Below are 15,410 nucleotides of genomic sequence, written 5' to 3'. Positions count from 1 at the left end.
CAGACGAAAGCGGAGCCAATTTGGGTCCGATCGTCCGTTCTATTACCCCGTTCGCGTGTTCGTGACACCACCAAATTGCCCTGCCAGATGCGTCGGCAGTGATTGACAGGCCGGGCGATAGAGCTCGGTCACGCTCTGCCCCGTCAGGTGGCTGAAGGCACGTCGGGAGAGCGGCGCGCCAATGATTGGCGGGGGCGAGGGTCGGACGTGGGGACCGGCAGGTGCGGTGTCGGGCATCGATCACGCGGCCGCCGGGTCACGCCTCTCGAGCGCTCGCAATCCCCACATTCGTCGCCTCGATCCCGGGGGTGGGGGTTGCGCATTACCCACACGCCTGTCCCCAGCTGGGGTATATCTTGGACTCTGGAACAAGTGCCACCTCCAGTAGCCAGCATCGGGTCCTAGCTTTCACTCTGGTGGTGCCTCTCGCTGCACGTGCAGTCATGTTGTACCTACCGAGCATGAATAAGATTTCAGGTAAAGCACGTCAACTGACTAAATTCTTAAGCTATTTCTGAGATGGATATTTATAAACTTTTAATTATCAGGGAGGCATTGATTGCAGAATAGTGCATTTTGGATATTAAGGAATCGTCCTACTTGGAAAATCACTTCGTCACATTCTGAAAGTGCCTGTCACCCAATGGTTTCTGCCTCCGAGGAATGAGAAAGACGTAACTGGGTGCCGTGTCAGGATAATCCCGGGACGAAGCAAAGTTTGATAGGCCAAGGAAGCAGAATGTGACTGTTCGGTGCAGAATGAGCTCTGGCGTTGTGGTGGACGAAAAACGTTCCCTTGCCGCGACGCTTCGTATTGGTGGCCTCCCGGAACTCCTTCAGGATATCTCCGTAGTACGTTCTTGTGACGCGCATGATCTCATAGCACAATATAACATGACAGCTTCTGGGACTTATCTCTGGCACGTGTGTGGAATGGACTTGGTGGTTAGAAAGTGGGCTTGCCAGGGAAAAGAAGAAGGGGTACTGGTAGGCAGGATGAGTAACGTCGTGTGACCGGCTGTGGCGGAGGGAGATCCGTGTGTGCAATGAGTGGCGAATTGGCCACAAGTGTTCAAAAAACTATTAACTTGATTTTAGGGAAAGTATTGCTTGAATCATTGTGATTATTATAACTGGGGTCGAATTTTGGTAGCTGACGACTTTGAGCGTTTTGATCGATGTTCCACTGGAACGCCTCTCTTGCAGCGTCTTTCAACGACGTGTCTGGAGTATCTTCGGGACGCCTTCGCACTTACTAAACGAATCTGCGAAGAAACGTGCCGCTCTTCGTTGCATCATCTCAGTCTCTCCTGCCACTCCAATCAGGTAATTGTCACAAACTGATGTGTATTTTGCAAGCCACATCCTTCATGAATAGGACAAAATGTCTTTACGATTCTTCCAATGAATCTTCGCCTGTTATCTGCTTTTCCTATCTGCTGGTCCTTCCACCTTCGGTACTTTGGACGGTTTCTCCTCGGTATTTTACAGTAGTTAGTGTTACTAGTAGTTTGTTGCTAATGCCACAGTGAATCACTTTCCCTAGCTAAACTAGCAAACAGTGGCCTTGTTAGACTAGTGGGTGGAGCTCTAAACGCCGGCGGAGGAAATCCCGGATTCATTCCTAGATAGGAGTGAAGATTTTCCTTCGCTCTGATCCCTCCAGGACGAATCCAAGTAAACTAAGCCTGCTATCACTTCAATACCGGAAATCTTTCTTGGGGTTAAACGACAGCCAACCTCCCTCCCCTTACTAATCATGAGGCGAAGAAAGGCACCACTCCGTCAGAAATCAGACCAATTTTTTTAAATTAGTAAACGGCTAAAACGATCACCCAGATCCTGTTGCAGGTTGCCTATCTAACGCCTCATAGGGGCAACAAAAATTTTATTTTCCAGTATTTCATATATTTATCGACCGCGTTGAAAAATTTAAAAATGCTATTATTTCATATACGAGAGACATTCTTTAAAGAGATGGGGTGTGGTGTGGGTGGGGACTGGTTTATGCACATTACATGACATTTATGTTCAAGTTCACTTGTTAGTCCGCACATCAACTAATGTAACTCCGCAGGTCTTCCTGCATTTTGTTACAGTTTTCTTGGACTGGGTGTGGGTGTGGGTGGGGACTGGTTTATGCACATTACATGACATTTATGTTCAAGTTCACTTGTTAGTCCGCACACCAACTAATGTAACTCCGCAGGTCTTCCTGCATTTTGTTACAGTTTTCTTGGACTGCGCTCTGCCTGTATAATACAGCATTGTTCGTGAATACCTCACAGATTTTTAGATCAGTTATATCCAGGGTGTTACAAAACGATACCGACAGACTTCAGGGGGTTGTAGGGGTTGTCGTGAGGAACAAATTGCGTATGTCGTCCAACAATGCTACAGGGCGTCGAAGTTATAGGCGCCGGCGTCACAGCCTCTCAACAGGCCACCCCTTCGGCAGTAAACGCGACTTTTTACGCTGACGGACCACCTAGAAACGTTGTTTGTTATTCAGTGATCGCGAATCATTGCCACGATCGGCAGCGCAGAAGATGGAGCTAGCCGTTGTGTAGAAACGAATTGCCTCCTATGAATGCGATGCTCTGTTGCCTCAGTGGGTGACAGTTTTGGACACAAGTTTCCATCCGCATATATTGAAACCACTGGAGATTAACACTGGAGATTTTAGACGGTTCCAAGAGAAAAATAGTCTCTGCACGGAAACGTGTGTCTAAAACAGTCATCCAACGAGGCAAGAGAGCATCACATTCGTGAGAGAAAAGATCTGTCTACGCAGCGGCTAACTCCATCTTCTCCACTGCCGATCGTGGCAATCAGTCGCAATCTCTGAACAAGAAATAACCATACAACATTGCGAGACGTTTCGCTTATGATCCTACAGCGTAGAAAGAAAGTCACGTTTGCTGTGGAAGGGGTCGGTTAGCGGCAGGCGTCACCTCCTATAACTTCGACTCTCTGTAGCATCGTTGGATCACGTTTCCAGACCCAGGCTCCTACCTCAATCTGTTCCTCGCGACGGTCTCTGCAATGTCTCGAAGTCTGTAGGTATCGTTTTGTAACACCCCCTATATAACGTGCATTAATGGCCCTATAAAACCCTCTTTGGATACTCCCAGAACTGTTTTTAAACCTGTCGATGGCACCCCATTATGTACGACGTGTTCTACCTGCAAGGAAGACGTGAATCCTATCGCAAACCTGGTCTGCTGCTCAGCAATGTCGTATTCTCCTCACTAAACGACAATGTATCGAATGTCTTTCGGAAGCCAAGGAACACGCCGTGAAGTTGGGCGCCATTGTATACAGCGTTCTGTACGTCATTTTTTAAATTCCCTTTCCGATCTGTTTCTTCGTCCTTTTTTCGTCAGTGTTTCTGTGCGGATGTCGCATTTATAATTCCTGTTTCATTTCAAATAAAAGTATATAGGTTATCTCATTGATTACTGGCAAGGAGAGAAAGCCTAATTATCTTAATGATGTGAGCTAATGGAGGAATCGGCGTAATGAGTGATCGCTGATTCGTTGCTAACAGCGTGATGCATGTCCGAGGATCTGTATTCCAGTGCCTGTACCGAGCGAGGTGGCGCAGTGGACTCGCATTCGGGAGAACGACGGTTCAATCCCGCGTCCGGCCATCCCGATTTAGGTTTTCCGTGATTTCCCTAAATCAATCCAGGCAAATGCCGGGATGGTTCCTTTGAAATGGCACGGCCGTCTTCCTTCCCCGTCCTTCCCTAACCCCATAAGACCGATGACCTCGCAGTTTGGTCTCTTCTCCCAAAACAACTCCCCCCCCCCCCTCCAGTGCCTGTATGGGCTTGGTGATAAAATGATTCATTATAAGACATCGAACTTCACGTAATAAATTTATAATAAACCCAGGTTCTATAATTGAACATGTGATAAGCATTTAAGGCTGCTTTAATGCCGGTTGGTCAATGGCATCACCGTATTGGCATCAACAGGTTAACTCGTTGCTCTCCATCACAACGGTATTTAAAAATTAATGTTAGGACAATGAACCATGACAGTATTAAATAAAAATCATCTTTCCGGAAATGAAATCCCATGCTTCTTGACAGAGCGTAGGGGAACGACGAGGGAGACCCACACCGCCGTGGTTTGCCGTTGCTTTCCCCCAACCGTAATGGGGATGAATGATGATGAAGATGGGTTTAATGCAACCCATAACGCCTTCAAATATCAACAACAAGATTTTCATATTCTTTTGCTCGTTAAGTACAGACGATTAGTCCTCCAAGAAAAATCAACAGGAACTTCTTGTAGAAGATTTAACGTAGTTAAATTTTGTACTGAGCTACACGTTCGCTGGAGGCCACATTTTTCGAGTTATTCCAGAAAAATGCATTTGAAGGTCACTTTTGTATCCCAGTACAAAATTTAGCTATATTAAATTTCCTACAAAAAGGTCCTGTTCTTTTTTTAGGACTGATAGTTTGTGCCTAACGAGATAGTGAGCGAGAGAATATGATGAAACTCTCACACCTGGTTTTTTAAGGTGTTACGGGTTGCATAAAGTCCATAGGTAGGGGCAGCTGAATCAACCTACATATTATACACATTTAAAAATATAGGGGCTGTATCTGCCCGAATGTTTATCAGAGCATCGTATAAAAATTTGAAGTAAATTGGTCAAGAATTTCAAGAAATTTTCGAAACAATGTTTCACGTAGCCAATCTCCACACAGAGGTTTACTAGAGGAGGTGTAAAATTTAAGTAATCGGTCAAGAACTTGTCGAAATTTTCGCTAAAAACATTAAACAACGTCTTCTCTTTATACAGTAGTATACATTAAAAACATGTTGCAAATTAGGCGCGCCTTGAAAAAATTACTTCCTGTAGTACATAGTCGCACTTTTATTTTGTCAAATGTCTATAAGTTTCCGTTCCAAGTGTCATTCTCTGGCACACAGTCGTCCAACTGGCTTACTTAAATAGGTGTCACACTACACACACACACACACACACACACACAGATAAGAGCGCTTAAGAACAATGCTCCTGGCTTTGGGATTTGGTATCGAAACCGGCAGCGATATGAAATGTGTGCATCGCATATTTGACCGGAAGTCCTTCTGGTGATTCAGGCCACCGGGTGCTTTGACGCCACTTAGGCAACTTGTGTGTCGATGGTGTTGAAGTAACGCACTAACAGTTCCGAGCGGAGAAAAATCCCCGACCGCTCCAAGAACCGAACACGGGGCCCCGAGGTCGATAGTCAGCATCTGATGAAATCAGTTGTAATTTGACAAAATAAAAGTGAGACTATAGACGAACACAAAAAAATATCTAACAGTGTTGGTCACCTACAATACGTCGGGAATATGTTACACTACTATGTTAAGTCCCATAGTGCTCAGAGCTATTTGTTACACTACTGGCCACTAAAATTGCTACATCGCGAAGATGACGTGCTACAGATGCGAAATTTAACCGACAGGAAAAAGATGCTGTGATATGCAAATGATTAGCTTTTCAGAGCATTCACGCAAGGTTGGCTACACCTACAACGTCCTGACATGAGGAAAGTTTCCAACCGAATTCTCATACACAAACAGCAGTTGACCGGCGTTTCCCGATGAAACGTAGTTGTGATGCCTCGTGCAAGGAGGAGAAATGCGTACCATCACGTTTCCGACTTTGATAAAGGTCGGATTGTAGCCTATCGCGATTGCGGTTTATCTTATCGCGACATTGCTGCTCGCGTTGGTCGAGATCCAATGACTGTTAGCAGAATATGGAATCGGTGGGTTCAGGAGGGTAATACGGAACGCCGTGCTGGATCCCAACGGCCTCGTATCACTAGCAGTCGAGATGACAGGTATTTTATCCGCACGGCTGTAACGGATCGTGCAGCCATGTCCCGATCCCTGCGTCAACGGATGGGAACGTTCGCAAGACTACAACCATCTTTACGAACAGTTCGACGACGTTTGCAGCAGCATGGACTATCAGCTGGGAGACTATGACTGCGGTTACCCTTGACGCTGCATCGCAGACAGGAGCGCCTGCGATGGTGTACTCAACAACGAACCTGGGTGCACGAATGGCAAAACGTCATTTTTTCGGATGAATCCAGGTTCTGTTTACAGCATCATGATGGTGGCATCCGTGTTTGGCGACATCGCGATGAACGCACATTTGAAGCGTGTATTCGTCATCGCCATACTGGCGTATCACCCGGCGTGATGGTACGGGGTGCCATTGGTTACACGCCTCGGTTACCTCTTGTTCGCATTGACGGCACTTTGAACAGTGGACGTTACATTTCAGATGTGTTACGAACCGTGGCTCTACCCTTCATTCGATCCCTGCAAAACCCTACATTTCAGCACGATAATGCACGACCGCATGTTGCAGGTCCTGTATGGGCCTTTCTGGATACAGAAAATGTTCAACTGCTGCCCTGGCCAGCACATTCTCCAGATCTCTCACCATTTGAAAACGCGTGGTCAATGGTGGCCGAGCAACTGGCTCGTCGCAATACGCCAGTCACTACTCTTGATGAACTGTGGTATCGTGTTGAAGCTGCATGGGCAGCTGTACCTGTACACGCCATCCAAGCTCTGTTTGACTCAATGCCCAGGCGTATGAAGACCGTTATTACGGCCAGAGGTGGTTGTTCTGGGTACTGATTTCTCAGGATCTATGCACCCAAATTGAGTGAAAATGTAATCACATGTCAGTTCTAGTATAATATATTTGTCCAATGAATACCCGTTTATCATCTGCATTTCTTCTTGGTGTAGTAATTTTAATGGCCAGTAGTGTATATTTCCGGGCTACTTTTCAACAGTCGACTGCAGCCTTATAATGCGAAGGCGTGTGCACATTTAATGGAGCCCTCGGAAGGCAAGAGCTCGAGTAGCAGAGCCGTAAATCTGGCAGTGGCGCGCCTACAACGGCATGCCGCAGTACGTAGCGGGGGCCAATCTCCGTCCCCAGCTGTCTCCTGCGAAGTGAGGTGAGGTGGAGCGCACCGGTTCGTGCGCCACGCGAGCTTTCGCTGGGTCCCGCTAATTACCAAAGTTACTCCCGCAACCGTTAATCTGCGGCTCGTCCTCGTGTCGCGGGGTGGTGCCGGCAACGAAAGTGTGATTACTTCCAGCTAAATGCTCATTTCCAGCACACTGTCGCGAGAGTTGCAATACGCTTCAGCGACGTATTGTAACAGCTATAGTGCACTTCTTTCGTGAACTTCTCCTTAGCCTACCTGAGAGAGCTACCATTTTCAGGATTTTCCCTTCTTTATAGTTTTATTGCTGTACTCCAGAAGGATAGAGGAGAGAGAGTCAGGGACGGCTTATGGAATTGCAGCACTGATGAAGAGCGGGCTCCTTATTCAGTGTCACCCATGTCTTTTTAATACGAATTATTTTACTTCTGCATTTACATACACGAGGTGTGATCAAAAAATACGGTGAATGAATTTTTTAGCAACAATTGCTGACGTTACAACCATTTGATGTAATTTGTCCAATAGCCTGATCCATGGAAGCAGGCAGCGTCAAGTTGTAACATGTTCTGACTTGTCATCCAGCGTCCAGAGACGCTACAGTGAGGTTGTGTTGACCGTGTCTGTCGCCCATCACGGATTTCGAACAACGCGTGGACATTATGTTCCGTTTCAAGTTGCACGAAAGTGCCAAAGAAACTCATTAAGAGTTGAAACTGTTGTTTGGCTATAATTCTGTAACTCCGAAGGTTGTTTGAAAGTGGGATGAGTGATTTAAAAGTGAAACTGAGTCGTTATAAGACGAGCAACGTTCGGGACGGCCATTAACCTCAAAAACAGATGAAAATGTGCAAGAAGTCTTAAAAATTGTTTGTTCAAACAGGCGAACAATTATTCGATAGCGTACTGAATAATTTATCACCTTTTCAAGATAGTGCAAATCATTTTAACCGCTAATTTGTAAACGAGAAGAGTGAGCGCAAAATTTGTCCCCATATTTTTGAGTGATGAAAAACATGAAAATCGAGTGCCAGTTTGCACGAGGTTGAAAGGATCGTCCTCATTCAGATTCTGACTTCATGTCCAAAACTGCAGCTAGAATGAATCTCCTCGCCCTTAAAAGACACTGCAACTAGAATGAATCTCGTCGCCCTTAAGAGACACGTCAGTCAAAATCGAATATCCAAGTCGCGCTCATTGTTTTGCTCCGTATTGAGGGCATAGTGTAATCAGAGTTACATCGAAGAGCCAAAGAAACTGATTCACCAGCCTTATATCGTGTACGACGCCCGAGAGCACGAAGAAATGCCGCAACACGACGTGGCAAGGACTCGAATAATGTCTGAAGTAGTTCTGGAAAGAACTGACACCATGAATCCTGCACAGCTGGCCATAAATCCGTGAGAGTACGAGGGAGTGGAGATCTCTTCCGAGCAGCACGTTGCAAAGCATCCCAGACATGCTCAATAATGTTCACGTCTGGGGACTTTGGTGGCCAGCGGAAGTGTTTAAACTCAGAAGAGTGTTCCTGGAGCCATTGTGTAGCAATTCCGCACGTGTGGGATGTCGCATTGTCCTGCTGCAATTGGCAAAGTCCGTCGGAATGCACAGTGGACATGAATGGTCGCAGGTTATCAGACAGGATGCTTACGTACGTGACACCTGTCAGAGTCGTACTAGACGTATCAGGGTCTCCATATCACTCCTACTGCACACGCCCCACACCATTACAGAGGCTCCACCAGCTTGAACGATCGCGCAGATTGAGCACCCCACAAACAAAACACCATCATCATCACCATCATCAGCTTGAACAGTCCCCTCCCTGAAGTGCAGGGTCCATGGATACATGAGGTTGCCTCCATACCTGTACACGTCCATCCGCTCGATACAATGACGGGCCAACGCGAGGCGTAAAGCTTTGTGTCGTACAATCATCAATTGTACGCGAGTGGGCTTTAGACTCTGGAAGCCCATATCGATGTTTCTTTGAGTGGTTCGCATGCTAACATTTGTTGATGGTCCACCATTAAAATCTGCAGCAATTTGCGGAAGCGTTGCACGTCTGTCACGGTGAACGATTTTCTTCAGTCGTCGTTGGTCTCGTTCTTGCAAGATCTTTTTCCGGCCACACAGTGATGTCGGAGATTTGATGTCTTACCGGATTCCTGTTATTCACGGTACAATCGCGCAATAGTCTTACGGGAAATCCCCACTTCATAGCTACCTCGGAGATGCTGTGTCCCATCGTTCGTGAACCGACTACAAACCAAGTTCAGACTCACTTAAACCTTGATAACCTGCCATTGTAGCAGCAGTAACCGATCTAACAACTGCGCCAGACACTTGTTGTGTTACATAGGCGTTGCCGACAACTGTGTCGTATTCTGCCTTTTTACGGATCTCTGTATTTGAATACGCATGCCTATACCAGTTTCTTTGGCGTTTCACTGTATTTCCAAGGAGAATAGCTGTAAACGCCGGATTTTAAAAAAGCGTACTGCAACATCTACAAGAAGATGTATGAGGAAAGAGATCAGAAAAATTGACCCAAGGGTCTCCATCACGACGAGTCCTGTCACACCTCACTTCTGATTCCTGAGTTGTTGACCGGAAAAAGTGTTCCTATCTGCCTACATCAACCTCACTCTCCAGATTTAACACCATGTCAGTTCTGGCTCTTCCCAAAAATTAAAACCTTGCTTAAAAGAAAACGTTTTCACACCGTTTCTGACTCTGAGAGGACCCCGGTAGAGCAACTGAGTGTCCTTCTAAAAGAAGTCTTTCAGAAATGATTCCAGTCATGGATTCAACGTTGGGATAAATGCACTACTAGCCAAGACGGTACTTTGAAGGAAATTAAAACAATTCCATGGAACTTTATTGTTTTGTTCGTAAAAAAATTATTCACTGTAATTTTCAATCACACTTCGCATACTCCTCGGGTCACTTCTGGTGTGTGATGGAGGGCACACACCCCCACTTTCGTGTTGCGTTACGCTAATACTTGTTCCGTAGATCATGAATATGACATTTCGTAATGATGTGGAACGCGTCAGTTTAACATAAGTTTTCTTTAGACGATATCATCTTTTTTACTTTTTTTGCATTTACTACTCCATATCTAACAATTCATCTGTTGTGGAGAAGGAGTTGTCACTCAGAATTCTTTTAATTTGTTTTTAAATGCTAGTTGACTATCTGTCAGACTATCAATACTATCTGGTAAATGAGCAAAGATATTTGTAGCAGCATAATTCCCCCCTTTCTGCGTCTAAGTCAGATTTAACCGAGAACAGTGAAGATCATCTTTTGCTCTAATGTTGTAGCTATGCACTTTGCTAATGTTTTTAAGCTGGAACAGGTTATTAATAAGAAATTTCATAAGTGGATATACACTCCTGGAAATTGAAATAAGAACACCGTGACTTCATTGTCCCAGGAAGGGAAAACTTTATTGACACATTCCTGGGGTCAGATACATCACATGATCACACTGACAGAACCACAGGCACATAGACACAGGCAACAGAGCATGCACAATGTCGGCACTAGTACAGTGTATATCCACCTTTCGCAGCAATGCAGGCTGCTATTCTCCCATGGAGACGATCGTAGAGATGCTGGATGTAGTCCTGTGGAACGGCTTGCCATGCCATTTCCACCTGGCGCCTCAGTTGGACCAGCGTTCGTGCTGGACGTGCAGACCGCGTGAGACGACGCTTCATCCAGTCCCAAACATGCTCAATGGGGGACAGATCCGGAGATCTTGCTGGCCAGGGTAGTTGACTTACACCTTCTAGAGCACGTTGGGTGGCACGGGATACATGCGGACGTGCATTGTCCTGTTGGAACAGCAAGTTCCCTTGCCGGTCTAGGAATGGTAGAACGATGGGTTCGATGACGGTTTGGATGTACCGTGCACTATTCAGTGTCCCCTCGACGATCACCAGTGGTGTACGGCCAGTGTAGAAGATCGCTCCCCACACCACGATGCCGGGTGTTGGCCCTGTGTGCCTCGGTCGTATGCAGTCCTGATTGTGGCGCTCACCTGCACGGCACCAAACACGCATACGACCATCATTGGCACCAAGGCAGAAGCGACTCTCATCGCTGAAGACGACACGTCTCCATTCGTCCCTCCATTCACGCCTGTCGCGACACCACTGGAGGCGGGCTGCACGATGTTGGGGCGTGAGCGGAAGACGGCCTAACGGTGTGCGGGACCGTAGCCCAGCTTCATGGAGACGGTTGCGAACGGTCCTCGCCGATACCCCAGGAGCAACAGTGTCCCTAATTTGCTGGGAAGTGGCGGTGCGGTCCCCTACGGCACTGCGTAGGATCCTACGGTCTTGGCGTGCATCCGTGCGTCGCTGCGGTCCGGTCCCAGGTCGACGGGCACGTGCACCTTCCGCCGACCACTGGCGACAACATCTATGTACTGTGGAGACCTCACGCCCCACGTGTTGAGCAATTCGGCGGTACGTCCACCCGGCCTCCCGCATGCCCACTATACGCCCTCGCTCAAAGTCCGTCAACTGCACATACGGTACACGTCCACGCTGTCGCGGCATGCTACCAGTGTTAAAGACTGCGATGGAGCTCCGTATGCCACGGCAAACTGGCTGACACTGACGGCGGCGGTGCACAAATACTGCGCAGCTAGCGCCATTCGATGGCCAACACCGCGGTTCCTGGTGTGTCCGCTGTGCCGTGCGTGTGATCATTGCTTGTACAGCCCTCTCGCAGTGTCCGGAGCAAGTATGGTGGGTCTGACACACCGGTGTCAATGTGTTCTTTTTTCCATTTCCAGGAGTGTATGTGTTGTGAAGGTACTTTGAATATCTCTACTTCCTTAAACAAATGTCTGCAAGGTGATCTTGGGTGGGCTCCAGCCATTATTCTGATTACAGGCTTTTGTGCAATGAATACTTTTTCTTTTAATTATAAATTACCCCAAAATATGATGCCATATGAAAGCATTGAATGAAAACAACCATAGCAGGCTAATTTACTGATATTTTTATCACCAAAATTTGCAGTAACCCTAACCGCATAACTAGATGAAACTAAACATTTCGGCACATCATCAAAGTGTTTCTTCCAATTCGAATTTTTCATCAATGCACACACCCACAAATTTTGATATTCTGCCTTAGCAACAGTCTTCTCTTCCAAGTCTATATTTATCAGTGGTGTTATACCTATTTTTGTGCAAAATTGTATATACTGAGTTTTCTCAAAATTTAGTGAGAGCCCATCTGCAGAGAACCACTTAATAATTTTTGAAAGACATTATTTACAATTTTTTTAGCTAATTCTTGTTTGTTGGTTGTGGTTAATATACTTGTATATCACGAAACGAACTAGTTCTGAATCTTCATCAATACAAAGTGGCAAATCACTAAATACATTAAGAACAATAAGTTACCCCTGATTTTTTGCAGACTATCTGTGCTGTTAATTTCAACCTTCTGCATTCTTTCAGTTAAATATGTTTGTGCACTGTCTCACTCATACCACAATACTAAAGTTTATTTACAAGAATTTCGTTATTCACACAGTCAAAATCCTTTGAGAGATCACAAAAAATCCCAATGAATGATGGGCAGTTATTCAGAGAATTTGATATTTGATCAGTGAAAGCGTGTATTGCATTTTCTGCTGAGAAACCTTTCTGAAAACCTAAGTGACATATTGTTAGTACTTGGCAGTTAGTACTCAGTACTTTACACATATGTGTGGCTGCTCTTGAATACATTACTTTTTCAAGAATTTTGGATAAATCTGTCAGAAGTGAGATTAGGTGGTGGATGTTAGCATAAGACCTATCCACATTTTTGTGCAATGGTTTAACAACAGCATATTTCAATCTATCCAGAAAAATAACCTGTTTCAGTGAGCTGAGAATCCTACTTATCTCTTGGGAACAAGCTTTTAGTACCCTGTTGACAATGCCATTAATTCCATGTGAGGGTTTACTTTTGAGTGAATTTATTATTTTTCTAATTTCAGTAGGAGGGGTGGGTTGATCTTCAATGTTATCTAATTGCATAGGTATTACCTCCTCTACATACAGCCTTGCATTTTCTAATGGGCTGCTGTATCCTATTTTCTCTAAAGCACTTAAAAATTATTTTTAAAAACATTTTCTACTTTTGACACTTTGTTACCAAACTTTTCATTGGCTTTGACAGAAATAAAATCTTCCTGTGCGCTAAGCTGCCTGTTTCCCTTTTAACAATATTCCAAATTGTTTTAATTTTACTACCAGAGGTGCTAATCTCAGACATAATGCACAGTCGTCTGGACCTTTTCATTACCTTTCTTAATACAATGCAGTAGTTTTTATAATGTTTCATTGTTTCTAGTTCATTACTCCTTTTAGCTATAAGATGTATTCCCTTTTCTGTGTCAATATATTTTTAACCTTTTAATAAGCCGTGGCTTTGTAGATGGTTTCTTATAATTTTGTTTCATTGTTTTCTCAGGAAAACTATTTTCAGATATACTCATAAAGGCATCATGAAATAGGTCAAATATTAAACTAGCATCAGGTTCCCTGTGCACCTCCCCCCAGTCTAACTTTTGCAAGCTTTCCCTAAAATTTTCAGTTGTTAACTTTGCATGATGTATGACCACTTTGCATGATGTATGAAGCTATGTCGTATATTGTAACTAGCTGTGACCAGAAAGACCGTTCTTAACAGGACAGGTTTTTGTTTGATTACATTTGTCTTGGTCTATAAAAACATTCTCTGTCAGTGTGCTGCTTTCCTGTACTACCCAGATAGGAAAAATCAATAACTGATATCAAACTGAAAGAATCAAGTACTTCTTCAAGGTCAGACTTTCTATCAGACTCTTTGAGAAAATCTACGTTGAAATCCCCACAAACAATTATTTGCTTCCCCCTTTCTGAGAGGTAGCACAACAAAGAATCCAAGTTTTTCAGAAACAGCTGAAAATTTCCCAGTGGGGACATATACACAGCTGCAATTATTAAAATACCATTATTTAGTTTAAGCTCACAGACACATGCTTCTATATGTTGCTCCACACAATTTTTTTTAGTTTCTAAATTTTTCACACTATAACAAATTTTGACAGATATGGTAATTTCTATCTGCATAGTGTCTGTACTTACATTTGCTGAAAGCTTATATCCACCTATATTTACCTTTCCCATATGTATGACTATGTGATGTTCAGACAGTCGTAGCACGTCTGCTCCAGCCCTCAGTTTCTAAATCTTCAAAACAAATAAAAAGCTAATCTACATTCTATACTAACATTATTTTTCACTGTACTTTTATGAGAATCTGATGATATTTTAACATCTCTAGTACTTGCTGTCTGCGCTTCTCATTAAGCTTCATTTCAATCAATATTTAATCATTGGAAACTGATCTTAGCCTAAAAGAGAGGTACTCCTATGAGTTTCAGTGCTCTGGCAGGCCTTGCCTTGTGAAGTCCCACCTGTCAATACCATCAACAAGAACTAAACCTAGCCTGACAAAGTAGCTGCCCGAAGCAGCTGGTCTAACTCCGTACTGATCCTCCTGACAGAGCTGTCCAGTTGGGGCCGATTATACCTCATGAAAGCCGGAACTAAGTCAACATTTGTACTGTTCGTTGCAGATACTATTTTTACCACGTCACACCCAATATTGTAGCCTTGATCCCTATGAATAGTGTTTCCTGCTGCAACCACTATCACAACATGATCCTGCTTTGTGAAACCCTTGCACAACGATCCCACACCCTCCATCACTTGGCTAAGACATGCACTGTGCTTGAAAAAAAACTTGTGGGCTCGTACCAGTCATTTAATTTTTCCTTCAAGATCTGGCCCACACCTCTTCCATGGCTGTCACCTGAGAACAGAACTTTCCTTCTAATTTCTCCTTTCCTGGAGAAAGTTTGTTGATTATTAACTAATCTTGTATCTACCTGGGCATCTTCCTTAGTTAAATCACGTAGCAAGGCAAAGCTATTGTTTCTGCCAATGACGAAATTATAAGATACTGTTCTCTCTGTGGCACCTGTTTCTTGATATCACTTCCCACCTGTTTTCACCCTTCTCCCCCCCCCCACCCCCTCCTTATCATCATCAATTCCTCCCTACACTATCGTTTCAGCCTTAATGGCTCTACTTTCCTTTCCTGTTCAGCTATTTTCCTATCCCTTGAACATACTTTGCAATACCTTGAAGAGACCCATTTACTTACCCAATTCCTATGCCACTAAATTCCCCCCAAAGTAATCATCTGTCACAATAGCTGCATGGCACCCCAGAACTAACTTTCCTATGACAGCTCAGACACTTCTTTCTCATGGTTGCTTAAAATATTTTTCCAGAATTTATTTAGAGAATAACAGTAATATTCTATTAACTACAGAATACAAGAGTCA

At 44.5% G+C, this 15,410-nt stretch overlaps 1 protein-coding gene across 1 annotated transcript in view; it reads left to right on the top strand.

Moving 5' to 3' along the window:
- Positions 1–400: 400 nt before the first annotated feature.
- The window catches only part of LOC126161680 (inactive ubiquitin carboxyl-terminal hydrolase MINDY-4B), a 234,535-nt gene continuing 219,525 nt past the window's right edge, over positions 401–15,410 (top strand). Inside the window, exon 1 of the mRNA XM_049917687.1 lies at positions 401–477. Within this exon, the coding sequence (XP_049773644.1) occupies positions 444–477 (34 nt within the window). The 5' untranslated portion in view covers positions 401–443. The remainder of the gene's footprint in view (positions 478–15,410) is intronic.

The sequence above is a fragment of the Schistocerca cancellata genome, chromosome 2, assembly GCF_023864275.1.
Source record: "Schistocerca cancellata isolate TAMUIC-IGC-003103 chromosome 2, iqSchCanc2.1, whole genome shotgun sequence".
Classification (NCBI taxonomy): domain Eukaryota; kingdom Metazoa; phylum Arthropoda; class Insecta; order Orthoptera; family Acrididae; genus Schistocerca; species Schistocerca cancellata.
Note: the sequence above shows the minus strand (reverse complement) of the source record. Positions and strands in the feature narration are given on the sequence as shown.